The sequence below is a fragment of the Capricornis sumatraensis genome, chromosome 5 (genome assembly GCF_032405125.1).
Source record: "Capricornis sumatraensis isolate serow.1 chromosome 5, serow.2, whole genome shotgun sequence".
In the NCBI taxonomy this organism is placed as follows: Eukaryota; Metazoa; Chordata; class Mammalia; order Artiodactyla; family Bovidae; genus Capricornis; species Capricornis sumatraensis.
In genome coordinates this window covers 45,287,261-45,302,921 of record NC_091073.1, presented here as the reverse complement: position 1 = coordinate 45,302,921, position 15,661 = coordinate 45,287,261, and the positions used below count along the sequence as shown (strand labels likewise).

Genomic DNA, 15,661 nt, shown 5'->3' with positions numbered 1-15,661 from the left:
CTACTTAAGAGATCATAACATTGAGACAATGTCTAGAAATTGGTCATTTTTCTCATAGGTTTTGTTCACTCTCCCCTCACCTCAATATACCAGGAGTAGTGATCAAAATGGCCTTTCTGGATTGAATAAAACAAAGAGTGCTAGAATTTGATCATGACAGCTTTGGCATTTGTTACCTTACTTTGTCTTGGCATCTAGCACTCATTTTTAGTAACCTTTTGTATTCTGTCTTTTTAAAATATGAAAGACCAGTAATTTTGAAACGATTGCATGTATATTTAAAATCATATAAAATAATTATGAACAACCACTGAAAATGTGAGATAATTACATATTTAATAACTTGGAAATTATGGTTTGTTGTAAAAGTAATTTTTTCTTGTATCTCTTCAGTACAATAATACTGCGGATGGAATTTACAAAGTTTTCAATGGAAAGGACGACATCAGCAAAGTCGCCATAATTGACACATACAAAGGCAGAAAGTAAGTATCCAGGCAAAGTGTGTGTCACTAGGATACTCTAAGGCAGGCAAGAAACTTATTTACCGGCTGGTAAGGCACAGGTACAACCTGTGGGACAGAGCTGTTTATATCTCAGCCCTAGAAACTCCCTAGGTCTACCAGGCATTAATCCTTCAGTTGTGATGACTGGTCACACTAGTGCATTTTTGCTGAGTATCAGCCCCAATGGAGGGTTCACCTTCATGAACAAGTTCTCTTACATAAAGAAATCTAAAGGGACTACTTCTATCTCTGCTGAATAACTGGTATTATCATACACACAACAATGCCATAAATGCAAATGACAATGAGGAAAATCAATATATCAACTCATCATCTAGCACGTAGAAATACAGACATCTTACTGTTTCTTTTTTAACTGAGCATGTCAAAAAACATCATTCATTCCAGGGAGATGATTAAATGCTGGGGTCCACCCCCCTATCCCCCCCCTCCAACCCCCCCCCCCACAGGATCCAGGGGAACCTGAAGGAAAAATGGCGTCGGTGATTGATTTAGAGAGAGATAAGGAAAGAATGTTGAAGATAAGAAAATAGAGGAAAGAAAGAGGCTGATATTCCTTGGTTTACATAGAAAGCCAATAAAACTCCCAGACAAGAAGTTTGTCCTGTTCACTGAGGCCACAGGTGCCCTCCTGGTCTCCTGAGGGAGTGAAGACGCAGAACGTCTTCTCGTTCAGGTCTTAGAAACCCAAGCAGATAAATGAATGCAGGGAGCCTCTATGCTCCAAGGGATCAGCCTGAAAAAGAGAGGGAGCGAGAGGGAGAGAATGATTGACGTGGGGAGACCAAGCTGCTTTGGTGAGCGAGGCCCAATAGCTTTATTTTTAAAAGGTACTTTTATACCTTGTCTTATACATAGAGGGAAATGAAAGATGCAAAGTCATACAGAGTCAGCCCAAACATTACATCTGTTTTGTCTTTATCGAAACCAGGATTTTTTCTGCAAACCTTTCCCATAAACAATATTGTGTACATTATCTTCTGGCCTTGGAGGCCTGTGGATATTTTATGGCCCTCTTTTGATAAAGGCTGCTCAACCAGAAAACTTCTTTTCCCTTGAAATGTTTTTTCTTTATATTTCTAATCTATGTCAGCCTCAGAAAGTATTAAACAAGTTACATTTCTCATGGAGCAAAGTGCAGTGAGCTACAAGAAAGAACCAATTAGCTCAAATGTCTGATGTGGTTAATTTCAAGGCTACACTTGTTTTTCTTACTTTCCAACTATGTTAACTAATGCACCCCCAGGTGCACAATGGATAAGAGATATGGGAACTTAGCAACAAGTATTGGCCCAATAATGAAATCCTATACCAGCACTACTCTAGTAACTTTTAACTCTAAAAGGCTCTATGTTTTAGGCTTTCTGTGCCTCTCACAGTTGGGAGGCTGTAAATAATCATATGTATAGCTGCAAGAGTCTGGATATACCTGTCAAGCAAGCTAGAATGCTAACAGAGGGGGTTTGATTTGAAATATTCCTATCATGTCCAAGAGACTTATTAGCTATAGCCCTAAGTTGATTTTCTCTAGAGAAAGGTGGTCAGGGATAGCCCCCTTGTTAATGTCAGAGGAGTTGGTGAAAGTCATGAAATAGTAAAACAGACAGATTGTAATTTTGGGGTAGATGCTCGAGAAAGCCTAGGGAGCCCATTGAGTCCTGAAGCCTTGCTTAACAGTTCTCTTCCACATGACCTTGTCATGGGTGGGATCTCCCATGGTGGCTCCCGGCAATTAAATGAATCTATAAAGATGAATGTTCAATGAATCCATGTGAACATTTTCATGTCTTGTCCCTTAAAAATTTTCCTGAAATAATTTTCCATATTAATAATTCAGCTTTTTAAACCATTATCAATGCAAAAAATGGAATTATTATTTCCTGTTCCAAAACTGACATATTAAAGCCTGAAAATAAAGTGTACACCTTCTATGAAGTAGCAGTAGAGTGAGATGTTCACATACCCATGATTTCCTACTTCTCCCAAGTTCCTGCCTGTTTATGTGCAGTCCTAATCTGTCATATATCTAAAATACAAAGAAGCCCAATAAATATCGGGGGGGGGGAACTTTTCTCCTCAAACTTGAAATTAGAGTTTTAAGATCAGTAGTTCCTGACAAAGAATAAAGTGATCAAAATCAAAAGAGATGAAATATTTTTATGATTAAGTAACCATTACTTCACACTGAGTTTGTCCCTAAAAATTGCCTAAAACAGTTAAATACTCACTCACGTAGACTTTTCATCTACAGAGTTCATGGTCCTTTATTGTTTTGAAAATTCTAATGGAGGAAAACAAACACTTCTAAATGTTCACTGTAGGGAAATCACATCTCTGTATATTGAGGAAAGTGATAATTTCTTCCATTTCAATATTACCAGAGTTTTTGAGGAGTTACTAAATGTTTCAAATTGGAGTAAGAATTTCATTTAAGATTATGATAAGGTTAACTTAACTGTCTGAGCATGACTGACAGCTTATTCTGTTTAAAAAAGAATAGCTTGCCTTGACATCTTACTGGATGGTATGTTAGACTAACAAACCCATTTTTCCATCACCAAAAAGTTGGTTGAGTATACAGAGAAACTATCACTACTGTTGTTTTCATTATTTCCATATATAAATATACACACACATATATATTTTATGTAGATACCAGAATATAAATTAATAAACTTCATCCTACTTTAATGCCAGCTCATGCAAGAGTTGAGAGGAAAAGTGTATATTGATTTTCTACATGTTTCTAAATCTCTATTAATGAAACATCTCTTTCCTCTTCCACATTCTACTCTTTTCTCTCATAATGAGTTTATATCAGTTAACCGTTTAGTATCTTCCTCCTACTCAGCTGGACACTTCAACATAGTATGAAATACTCCACTTCTCCCATTGGAACAACAACAAAAAAAACCTTTCCTGAAGTAGACATCTAAATGTCTGATATGTGTTTTTCAATGTTCTTTTTGTAGAATTTTATCTTTTCCAAGTTGTTCCTAACTACCAAATTTTGGCAGCTTTTATTTTATAATCCAGCTACTTAGTGTTATCAAGCACTTCCTTTATCTCAACAAGATGCCAGCTTCAAACAATACATAAACCAAATGACTTAGAACATTTCTTAACTTAGCATCTGTCACATCTACTCTAATCAATTATTATTTCTGCAGAAATACTGACTCATAACAGACAATGTAATGTTGAGAAGGTGCTCCTGAAATGAGACTGATCATTTTCTTTTTCTTTTTTTAATTCCTAAGGAATCTCTCCTATTGGTCAAGTTATTGTGACCTGATTAATGGTACAGGTAAGGACATCTGTTTTGTGGTAATATCACAGTGAAACCACCTTCTTTCTCCCACAAATCCTCCATCATATCTACAATGTTCTGGAGGCTGAGGATATGCATTTACTTATCTTTGTATCCCTACAACATAATTCAGAGTCTCTATACTTATGCTGCTGCTGCTGCTAAGTCGCTTCAATCGTGTCTGACTCTGTGCGACCCCATAGATGGCAGCCCACCAGGCTCCCCCATCCCTGGGATTCTCCAGGCAAGAACACTGCAGTGGGTTGCCATTTCCTTCTCCAATGGGTGAAAGTGAAAAGTGAAAGTGAAGTCACTCAGTCGTGTCCGACTCTTAGAGACCCCAGGGACTGCAGCCCACCAGGCTCCTGCATCCATGGGATTCTCCAGGCAAGAGCACTGGAGTGGAGTGCCACCACCCTCTCCACTATATATATAGGCTTATTAAATATAAGTCTAATGTGATGGTATTTCTGAAGATTAACCATTGAAGATAAGCCTTTACTACATTCCTTGGGGAATGTTTGCTTCATAAAAGCTTTACTCAAGTGAACTCCCTTCCTGGCCACAGAAGTAAGGGGGTAGAATATTTTAGAGTAGTGGTCACTGTTTGCATGTTTTGGGAATACTATATAAGCTGTGACCAACCGAGACAGCATATTAAAAAGCAGAGACATGACTTTGCTGACAAAGGTCCATCTAGTCAAACCTATGGTTTTTCCATTAGTCATGTATGAGTGTGAGAGTTGGACCATAAAGAAAGCTGAGCACAGAACTGATAATTTTGAACTGTGGTGTCGGAGTAGACTCTTTTTGAGAGTCCCATGGACTGCAAGGAGATCAAACCAGTCAATCCTAAAGGAAATCAGTCCTGAATATTCATTGGAAGGACTGATGCTGGAGATGAAACTCCAATACTTTGACCACCTGATGCAAAGAATTGCCTCCTTAGAAAAGATCCTGATGCTGGGAAAGTTTGAAGGGAAGAGGAGAAGCGGACGGCTGGGGATGAGATGGTTGGATGGCATCACCAACTCGATGGACACAAGTTTGAGCAAGCTCTGGGAGTTGGTGATGGACAGGGAAGTCTGGGAGGCTGCAGTCCATGGGATCACAAAGAGTCGGACAAAACTGAACTGAATGGTTTAAAACTTAAAAGAATTAAAAAATCAAGATAAATACAAAAGTAAACCTTGTGTTCAAGTGGAGGTTTCAATATGAGGCAGAATCAGAGAAGTTCAAGGCTGAACACAGATTTTGAATGAAATTATTAAAATGAGAAAGAAAACAACAATAAAACACAGTTGCATCTGTACTAACCATGAGAAGTATATGCAAAAATAACATTGTGAATTAGAGCTGGGAAGAAAGAAGCTACTAGGACTTTAGATTCAGAGAGTGATAGATCCAGTTTATTATTCTCCTTAAAGAAAAGCAAAGTACACATATGCCTATTAGTTTAAGTATTAAAATTTTTTAAAGTAATAGGAATAAAATATTTAAAATCAAAGGTGATCTTTCAGCTACTATGAAGCAGAAGCAGAATATTATGTGTGTAAAGTTGATAAGGCAACACTTTAGAAGAATGTAACACAATGAAGAAAAAATGTTATACATAAAGTGCATAAAAGAAAATAAGAAGGAAACATAGAGAAGGTTCATTTTCACAAAGGTATTGCTGAGTTTCACAGGTTTAATTTTGTTTACTCTCTGTTAAAAAAACACAAACAGTAAAACCACTGCTGAATTTGCTTTGCAACACTTTGAGTCATGGTGATGGGTGAAGAAATCCTTTCTAAGTAGTTCATTTCTGCAAATAGTCAACTGTCCCAATACCACTAACTTTAATTTCATAAGCATACACTTCAGTCCTTAAAACAGAAATATACTGTGCTTCTCCTAAATAGTAAACTATTGTTTATGGGCTTAAAATACATTTAAATCTTAGTCTAAAACAAAAAATAGAGCAGTTTTAAAACAGTAATAAGAGGATCCATTAATGACAGTAACAGATACATAGAATCAGGCATGAAATTCAAAGTATCTAAGAAGAAAATCACAGTAAAACAAACTAGGAGCAAAGGTTGATTGGATAGACTAGGGACTCTGATGGGAGATTCTCTTGGTCACAGTACTAGAAAAAGAGACTGCTGCTGCTGCTGCTGCTGCTAAGTCACTTCAGTCGTGTCCAACTCTGTGCGACCCCATAGAGGGCAGCCCACCAGGCTCCTGTCCCTGGGATTCTCCAGGCTAGAACACTGGAGTGGGTTGCCATTTCCTTCTCCAATGCATGAAAGTGAAAAGTGAAAGTGAAGTCACTCGGTTGTGTCCGACTCTCAGTGACCCCATGGACTGCAGCCTACCAGGCTCCTCTGTCCATGGGATTTTCCAGGCAAGAGTACTGGAGTGGGGTGCCACTGCCTTCTCCGAGAAAAAGAGACTAATGAAATGTAAATGGATCCAAGGTGATTTTTAAATCATGATTTAGAAGTACTTCCTCTACCATCTTCATTAAGTTTAAAGACATAGAATGAAAATATTTATTTGAATTTATTTAAAAAAGGGAGCCCTGCTGGCATCAGCTATGTTACGGTCATGGCTCTTGGTAGTCACTGGTGTCATTCCGACATAATCTTCGATGATATTTCTGATGGTTTTTAAAGACTGTCAATGTACTCTTTTCCTTTGATGGCTAAGGTGTTGGGATACCAGTTGTCGGCAAGGCCCATTCGGGGACCTATTTGGGGAATTTAATCTTTACTATCCCATTCTCTCAATGTCTCTATCAGGTTCACAGAGATCCTCTGTTATAGTTCACCTATCACAAGAATGTATGTGAAATGTAATAAAATCACAAGGTCAGAGCAGTTACCAGAAAAAGAGTGTGGTATTCAGAACTGAAGGATAGGTCTTACTGTTTTGAACAAACATGTTCAGTGGTGGCTCATGTTTGGTGATATTCATTTGTGGAGCAAATGGAGGAATTATCTAGCTATTTTTTCTTACATCCAGTGTGTACTATGGAGCACAACCATAGTAAAGATTTGCTAAGCTCAAAAAATGCCCGTTTTAGTTTGATGTGTACACTTTCCAACCATTTGTGTGATATTGTTTAGCGATTTGAAAAATATTGATCAGCCATAAGGGTAGGTGAATGGATCACTATTAAAAGTACAAATAACATTTACAAAAATGAGTTTTAAAGAAATCTCAAGATTAAAAAATTGCTACTCTATTGATAGATGGAAGATTTAAAAACATAAAATCGCAGTTTTAACAACGTGATTTTGACATTTTAAAAAACTTTTATGGAGTGGGAAAATTTAATATGAAACAGAATGCCAATGACTATGTATAGTATACAGACTTATTAGATATGACAGCTGCTGGCCACATGTCACAATTCAGCAGCGCTTGAAATGCAGCTAGTACAAACTGAAATACTGTAATTATAAACACTGGATTTTCAGATTTTTGTTAATTTTTATATGTTAAAATGATGGTATTTTTGATATATGGGGTTAAACAACATATACTTGATACATTTTTTTTCTCATCTTTAAAATGTAGTTACTGGAGAAATTTAATTTTATATATACAGTTTGCATTACATTTCTCTTAACCATGCTGGAATCAAGGTTTCTAGATTTGTCTAAGACGCACTCTTTCCATCTAATCCCTTGCCACTGATTTGGTTTTTAAACAGATGCAGCCTCATTTCCACCTTTTGTTGAGAAGACAAGGACATTGCAATTTTTCTCCTCTGATATTTGCAGGTAAGAGAAAGACAATGATTTATTTCTCCAAGTCAGAATTCTTTCTCTAAGTGATAAAACACAGACCAAGAAACTCATGCTTATTAATCATGTTATTTGATAAAAATAAAATACTTTTAGGGACTTTTTCCTGATTAAGAATAAATACAATGTGAAATTCATGATGTATTTATGCCCTGGAGAAGGTAATGGCAAACCACTCCAGTATTCTTGCCTAGAGAATACCATGGACAGAGGACCATGGTGAGCTACAGTCCATGGGGTTGCAAAGAGTTGGACACAACTGAGCCACCAATATACACACACATACACACAATGTATTTATGAGTCTTTAAAATTTGATGTAGAAGGATGTTGTGTATAATGCAAATCAGTTTCTTTTTGTTATTTTTAAGTAAGAACTACTTTTCTCATTCTTTTACTAAATTAGCAGTAAGAGTGATAACAGTCAAGTCTAGAAAAGCATGCCCAGTCTTTGTAAAGAAGAGGATACCACAATCACAAAACTATGTTCATGTGCCCCACTGACAATACAGCATCTTTTCAAATTGATGGGGGCCCAGTAGGTATCACACAAGCGTTGGCGCCTACACCTGTGTCCTTGAACGCTCACCTGGTTTCTTAACACTGTTTGGGAAAGCAAGCATAATATCTCTGAATCTTTTTCCTTATCTGTATAATTGAAAAGAACAGCATTTCTTCAAATAGTCATCTGGGGACTAGAAAATATTTAATCTATAAAGGAAACTAACTTGTGAGGAATGCCTTAATTGTAAATACTCCACAGTAATTCACAAGCAAAAATTATTCTCAGAAGTGTTTGAAAACAAAGATAAGAATAGCTCATACTCAAGTATCAAGTTCTAGTGTGTCTTAAAATTTTGCAAGTTTTTTTTTTCCTAAAAGGTAAGGATTCTAATAAGATTATATCTAATTTTTCTAATTTAAGGCAGCAATAGTATAAATTTAAATATAAGAGAAAACGAATCTCCACAACGAAGTTCAGGTTCCCAGAATGAAGCTCCTTCTTATCTGTGTTCAGGTCTATCTATGCTGTGTTCGGAGCTGAAATGAATCTGAAAGGAATCCCTGTGTACAGATTTATTCTTCCATCCTTGGCTTTTGCATCTCCACTTCAAAATCCAGACAACCACTGTTTCTGCACAGAAAAAATCATCTCAAAAAATTGTACCTTATATGGTGTGCTAGACATTAGCAAATGCAAAGAAGGTGAGTACAAGTTCTCAGTGTCACAATCCTTGGCATAATTTGCATTATCCTTTAAAATGTAAACTTCACCCAGGATTCCTTTCCACCAGAAATATAAAGTGAGAAAGCAATAAGGGCAGAAAGTAAGAGTGATGGTAGGATATTTTTGTTTTGATGTTTGTCTTGCTTTCAAGGTCTCAGTTGTTTTCATGTTGCAAAACTTAGTTTTTATTAGGTATAATCATGGTTATTGATACTTCCTGTGCTACTTGGAAAATTTCTCCTTAGGTCTTTTGCTCATTTTCAAATTGGTTTATTATTTTTTTGAGTTGTATAAATTCTTGTATATTTTGGATGTTAATCACTTTTGGGATATGTGTTTTGGAAGCATTTTCTCCCACCCACAGGTAACATTTTCATTTCTGACCATTTCTTTTGCTGTGTAGAATGGCTGTGCTCCTTTTAGATGTAGGGTAAAATGAAAATAGTCTGCAGACTACTTTGAGCATCCCAACTTGTCCATCTGACATTTTTCTTCTTCTACCCTAGAATCTGTAAATAAGTATTTCAGGATGTCTCTGAAACAAAAATTGATTCAAACATGGCATCTGGAGTCTATCTTATTTTGCTTACCTTCTTCATGTTAGAGTGGGTGAGAATAAAGAAAGAAAAGCCTCTTTAAATGAATTCTCAATCCAAAGACATTTTACAGCCTGAAACATGAAGGCATATGGTTGTAACTTTGTGTCCAGTAGCTAAGCTTTACATACTGAAAACACCTAAGGTGAAAATAAACACCTAAGGGATGAACAACAGACATTAACTAAATAGTCAGTAGGATGATGTAGAAGTTTACATTTTATTTTTGTTCAAAAGTGATCAGATACAATAATTTTCCCTCACTCTCATCCCCTGATAAGATTTCAAAGCCAAATTTGTGTTTCTTTTTTTAAATTAAAAAGCTTTGTTTTCAAGGAAATCTTTCCTAAGTGGTATATGAAATGAGGAAAATGATTTACCCCAACTGTCTCTTAAAACTTGCTTTCAGGAAAACCTGTGTACATTTCACTTCCTCATTTTCTACATGGAAGTCCTGAACTTGCAGAACCTATTGAAGGCTTACGTCCAAATGAAGAGGAACACAGCACGTACTTAGATGTTGAACCTGTAAGCAAATACTTTATTGATCAGATTTGTTTTTTAAAAATGAAGAAAAAATTAAATTATCTCCTTTCTATCAATCACATTTAGTCACATTTATTGTACTACATTCGTAATAAATTACTTATTTTTACTTCAAGGAAAATTACAGTGATTTCTTCCTGTTGTTGCTTATGAAATGTCAAGATAATTTTAGTTTTTCAGCAAAGGTTAGGAATAATGAAAATCATTCTATTTGGATTAAAATGATTTTACGTGTTACTCTTTCAAATGTACTTTATACTTAACTGCAAATATTGCTTATATGAAGGGACCCTGTAGATTATGAGGGATTAAAATTTTTTATGGGTATACATACATTTGAGGTAAGATCAAATATATTTCTTAGTGTCAAGAAAAATCTATTAAGTCACTATAGTTTAACAGTTTCAATTTTTCATTTATATTAATATTCCCCTTTTCAACAGATAAATGAAATATCAGGACTTTAGTAGTCATATTTTAGTTTAAATGATGACAGAAGTAACATTATAATTATACTGATGATGCATGGATTCTGACTGAGTACATATTTAAATTCCAGGATATATGTTGTCAAATGAGTTTTAGATTTCACTACTGTTGATGTCGTTACTAATTCCCCAAAATCAATTCAAGTAAATGTCACAAATCTAACTAAACCTTGACATTAGGTTGGGCAAGGATATATCTGCATACACACATGCATATACTGATAAAATATAATTACGGAAAGATACATGTGTAATATTTAATATGTCTGATTAAGTCCAAATAATAAATAACAAATTTCACAGGTTCAAGTAGTACACTTTCACCTTTTAGGCTCTACATAACAAAAATAAGGTCTGGATATTATAAAAGAATGTTTTTCAAATAAGTTGGTTATTAGTTTGTTCTCCTTTTAGATAACTGGATTTACTTTACGATTTGCAAAACGGCTCCAGATCAACATACTGGTCAAGCCAGCAAGAAAAATTGAGTGAGTTTTTTAAACAAGTTTCATTTCGATTTTTCAAATTTTCTTGTAAGATGCAGGGTATATCTATCAAAGGAGATGGAAATAAAATTTCAACTTCTGTTTGGCTTAATGTCATTAAATAATTATTAAATACTTATAACTGTCATTTGCAATTTAGAATTACATCGAATGTGTAGTGAAATGGTACTTACCCATATTTTGGAATGAGTATTTCTGGTATTTCTCTCTTTGCTAACTGTCCAAATATTTTTATGACAGTAGTTTCAGCATTCATATTTTAGTTTCCTGGGTATAATTTGTTGAAAGGGAAAATACATACATAGACTTAGAAAAACTCTAATGAAAAAACCTGTATCAGATGGTTTTCCTATGGTTCAGTGCTTGAGAGTCCACCTTGCACTGCAAGGGACACTGGTTTGATACCTGGTACGGGAAGATCCCACATGCCTCTGGGAAACTAACTCCGGGCACCACAACTGAGCCTGTGCTCTGGAGCTCTCGAGTCGCAACTACTGAGCCCAAATGCAGCAGCTACTGAAGCCTGCGCTCCTGGAGCCCCTGCTCCACAACAAGAGAAGCCTCTCCAATGAGAAGCCCATGCCCAGCAACTAGAGTAGCCGCTGCTTGCCGCAACTAGAGAAGGCCCATGTACGGCAACGAAGACCCAGTGCAGCCAAAAATAATAAATGTTTTAAAAAATCTGTATTAAACAGATGTGTATGTAGAAAAGATATCTGAGAAACAGCAATATTAAAATTTAAATGCTTCATTACAGGGAAAACAAAGCAAGTGACTTACCCAGGTTGTAAAAGCAACTAATTTCTGAACATTTATTTTCACTAGTAATTACTAATATCTGTCATATGTGTATAGCATATTAGTATATATTTTCATACTTATTTTCAATGTTTATTACAGTGCATTAAAGAATCTGAAGCACAACTATATTGTCCCTATTCTTTGGCTTAATGAGGTTAGTATTTTTATCTATTAGTCACTAAAAACAGTAAGCTTCTTAATATACAGAAAAAGTTTTTGATGTTTGAAAATTAAAAATATATATATATACACACACACACAGTATTTGAACTTGTCTTTCCATTGTATCTATGGGGTGAATTTATGTATTATTAATTATATAATTAATTATTTTTTAAAGCAAGTCATACAGAAGTATCAGGATTATGTTAGACTTAAGTCTAACTTTTATGAAAATAAAAATACTTCATAATGCATTTATTAGATAATTTTTCTTGTCATAGTGCATGTGTTAGGAAAGAGTCATGAAAATATTAAATTCCAAATAACTCAATATGAGCCTTGTAGTGCTAATAAAATCACCCAAGCTTATAATGGGCAAATTAGAGTAGATGTAGGCAGTCTATCTAGTGCCTGACAAGATATTTTTAATATAAATCATGGAACCGACAAACCACAGAATTAGGAAATGCAGTGCATAAGCCTTTAGAGGATAGAAACGGTTGAGCTTTGCCATTTCCCTCTGTCACTAAGAAGCAACCTTTGGGAAACTGGAGTCTTACTGAAAGACTCCAGTAAGACTGCTATACTGATCAATGAAATCAGTATATACAATAGCACTAGATAACATGTTTAAAGGGAGGAATATTATCTTTTTCTCTCTAAATATTCTACCTGGGCATTTACTGTCTTCTTTGACATGCAAAGAGAATTCCAACAGGCTTGTCTTGCAGATAAAGATGACTGACATCTGTGTGCTGTTTTGATAAAAGTGATACACATAAGTGGAGAGTTTTGAGTATTCTGCTCTCAAATCTATTCAAATAACACTATTTATTAACTTGATTACAGACTGGTACCATTGGTGATGAGAAGGCGGAAATGTTCAGAAAGCAAGTGACGGGGAAAATAAACCTTCTTGGCCTGGTGGAAATGGTCTTGCTCAGTGTTGGTGTGGTGATGTTTATTGCTTTTATGATTTCATACTGTGCATGCAGATCAAAGAGAGTAAATTAAGTAAGTATATAACAGAAACCATATATGACTTCAGTAACATTAAATATTACTTGTTTTCATTTTATCAAAACAGTTATAAACTAGGCTTCAAATATTAATGAACATGTCTAGTCAGCTATCATTTTTACTATATCCTTGAAACTTTGAGACACTTAATATAAGTTAAAATGAAGACTGAATGGGTACTTAGGCTTATCAGTATTAAACAGATCACTATATTTCATCTTTATTCTGGGAGGAAATGGGCTAAGCTGTGAAGGTGTCACCTTTGAAAAGTTAGAATGCTGCACAAAAGCTATACATGTACTCAATTTTTATTTCTTAATTATTTCTAGATAGTTATTTTTAAAATCACAAATAATATATCTGACTAGGAAACATTATGTGAAACTGAAAAAGGCAGCTATCTGGGGAGACTGAAATTTATAAAGGAAAAGAAAATAAAAACTAAAATTAGATAAGCTATAAAATAATGAGAATTAAAGAGTCAATAAATGGTAGAGATAAAATCAGATAAAAATATGCTATTTTTAAATGCAAATAGTGTATTAAATGGGCTTCCCTGGTGGCTCAGAGGTTAAAGCATCTGCCTGGAATGTGGGAGACCGAGGTTCGATCCCTGGGTAGGGAAGATCCCCTGGAGAAAGAAATGGCAACCCACTCTAGTATTCTTGCCTGGAGAATCCCATGGAAGGAGGAGCCTGGTAGGCTACAGTCCACGGGATCGCAAAGAGTCAGACACGACTGAGAGACTTCACTCACTTAAGTGTATTAATATAAAAACAGAGCTGCTGCATATGGACATGCTGTCCAAAATCATGACATGTACCCTAGATGTTCCATGTGGAAGCCCTGATGAATGATTATAATTCAGGAGCTAGAATTAAGTGAGTACAAGAAAAATAGAATAAAGATAATGTTGAACTCACTAAAACCAAATAATTAGAGTGTAATGGAAAAATCAGATAAATATGGATGGATGAGTTTTAGCAAAACTGAAGAGGTGGTTCAGGCCTCTGTGTTTTAAATATTAGTACCTGTGTCCCCTTGTACATAAAAGAGTGTATGCCAGACCCTCTTTTGTCTAAATGGAAGCCTTTCTTTAATAATCATAGGTGGCATTGGTATGGCCTGAGGGGAGTGAATTCTCCACTAACCCATAGGTTCTATCCGCCCTTCCTTCCCTGGGATATGAAAGAAAAAAAATGAAGTGAAAATCAATTCGTAGCTTCCTACTATTTTCTACCTCATAAACTGTAGCTCACCAGGCTCCTCTGTCTATGGAATTCTCCAGGCAAGAATACTGGAATGGGCTGCCATTCGCTACTCCAAAGGACCTTCCTGGCCCAGGGATTGAACCTGGGTCTCCTGCATTGCAGGCAGATTCTTTACCATCTAAGCCACCAGGGAAACCCAGAAGAAGAAGAAGAAAAAAAAAAATATATATATATATGTATATATGAAATCTAAATTAAAGCAAGGACTGATGCTGAAGCTCCTATACTTTGGGCCACCTGATGTGAAGAGCCGACTCACTGGAAAAGACTGAGGGAATGAAGAAAAGAGGGTGATAGAGGATGAGATGGCTGGATGGCATCACTGATTCAATAGACATGAGTTTGAGCAAACTCAGGGAGATAGTGAAACACTGGGTAGCCTGGCATGCTCCAGTTCATAGGATTGCAAAGAGTTGGACATAATTTATCAAGTGAATAATGACAGCAGCAAATTGCTCTGAAGAAAACAATTCACAATTTTAAAACAAGTCTTCTTATTCCACTTTCAATCAGACTGCTGACAGTAAAATGCCCTGCATAGAAATTCTGGAGCTGCCACTGACAATTATTGACCTCAATATGCTCAAATCATGCTATTTTACATGAATTTCACAGCTAATCCCTAATAAAAATTTATGATTTTCCAGTAGCCATGGATCTATCAGCATCCATTCTGTTTTTTGAAGACATTACAGAAAACTAAATTTTAACAGCATAAAACTGTCTATTTTCAAAGTGTGAATCAGTTAAATTGAAGATTTAAAAAACAAACTGGCCTTTTTGGACCAATTTTTGTGTGTGTGTTCATGAGATTGAAAACTTAGACTGAGGAAGGCAACTCGATCTTTTGTTTTGATGCTTTCTGCCTATATATATTTCCTTAAAAGGAGACTGAACATTTCTGGCTACAGTCTACTTGGACACAATATATTCAAAATTCTAATACATTCATGTTATAATAAAGGAAATTTGGCATCACCTTTAAAACCTGTCATCAATCCAGTAACCAGTTATGTTTAAACACAGTAATTCATATGACCATTTATATAACAGACCAAAATATCACCTATTGAAAAGCCACGTTTAAACAAAAACTTGTTCTAGTGGGAAAATAAGCCTTTCAAAATGAACTATAGTAGTTGTAAATTTTGGGGTATTATTCTCTGTTAAAATTATATAACCTATTTCATCAATGCTTAATGAGCCCTGAATATCCGACATCTTGGGTCTCTGTGTAGCTTGGGCTTCCCTGGTAGCTCAGCAGGTAAAGAATCCGCCTGCAATGCAGGAGACCCTGGTTTGATTCCTGGGTCAGGAAGGTCCCCTGGAGGAGGACATGGCAGTCCACTTCAGTATTCTTGCCTGGAGAATCCCCATGGATAGAGGAGCCTGGAGGGCTAGAGTCTATG

General features: G+C 35.8%; 1 protein-coding gene across 6 annotated transcripts in view; it reads left to right on the top strand.

Annotated features, from left to right (window-relative positions):
* Window positions 1-15,661, top strand: part of LOC138080052 (platelet glycoprotein 4) — a 63,062-nt gene that overhangs the window by 44,433 nt on the left and 2,968 nt on the right. For all 6 annotated transcript variants that reach the window (XM_068972938.1, XM_068972933.1, XM_068972939.1 and 3 more), the window contains exons 7-14: window positions 394-485; window positions 3,788-3,834; window positions 7,541-7,610; window positions 8,653-8,840; window positions 9,868-9,986; window positions 10,907-10,980; window positions 11,899-11,953; window positions 12,811-12,975. In XM_068972938.1, coding sequence (XP_068829039.1) covers window positions 394-485; window positions 3,788-3,834; window positions 7,541-7,610; window positions 8,653-8,840; window positions 9,868-9,986; window positions 10,907-10,980; window positions 11,899-11,953; window positions 12,811-12,975 — 810 coding nt within the window. The remainder of the gene's footprint in view (window positions 1-393; window positions 486-3,787; window positions 3,835-7,540; window positions 7,611-8,652; window positions 8,841-9,867; window positions 9,987-10,906; window positions 10,981-11,898; window positions 11,954-12,810; window positions 12,976-15,661) is intronic.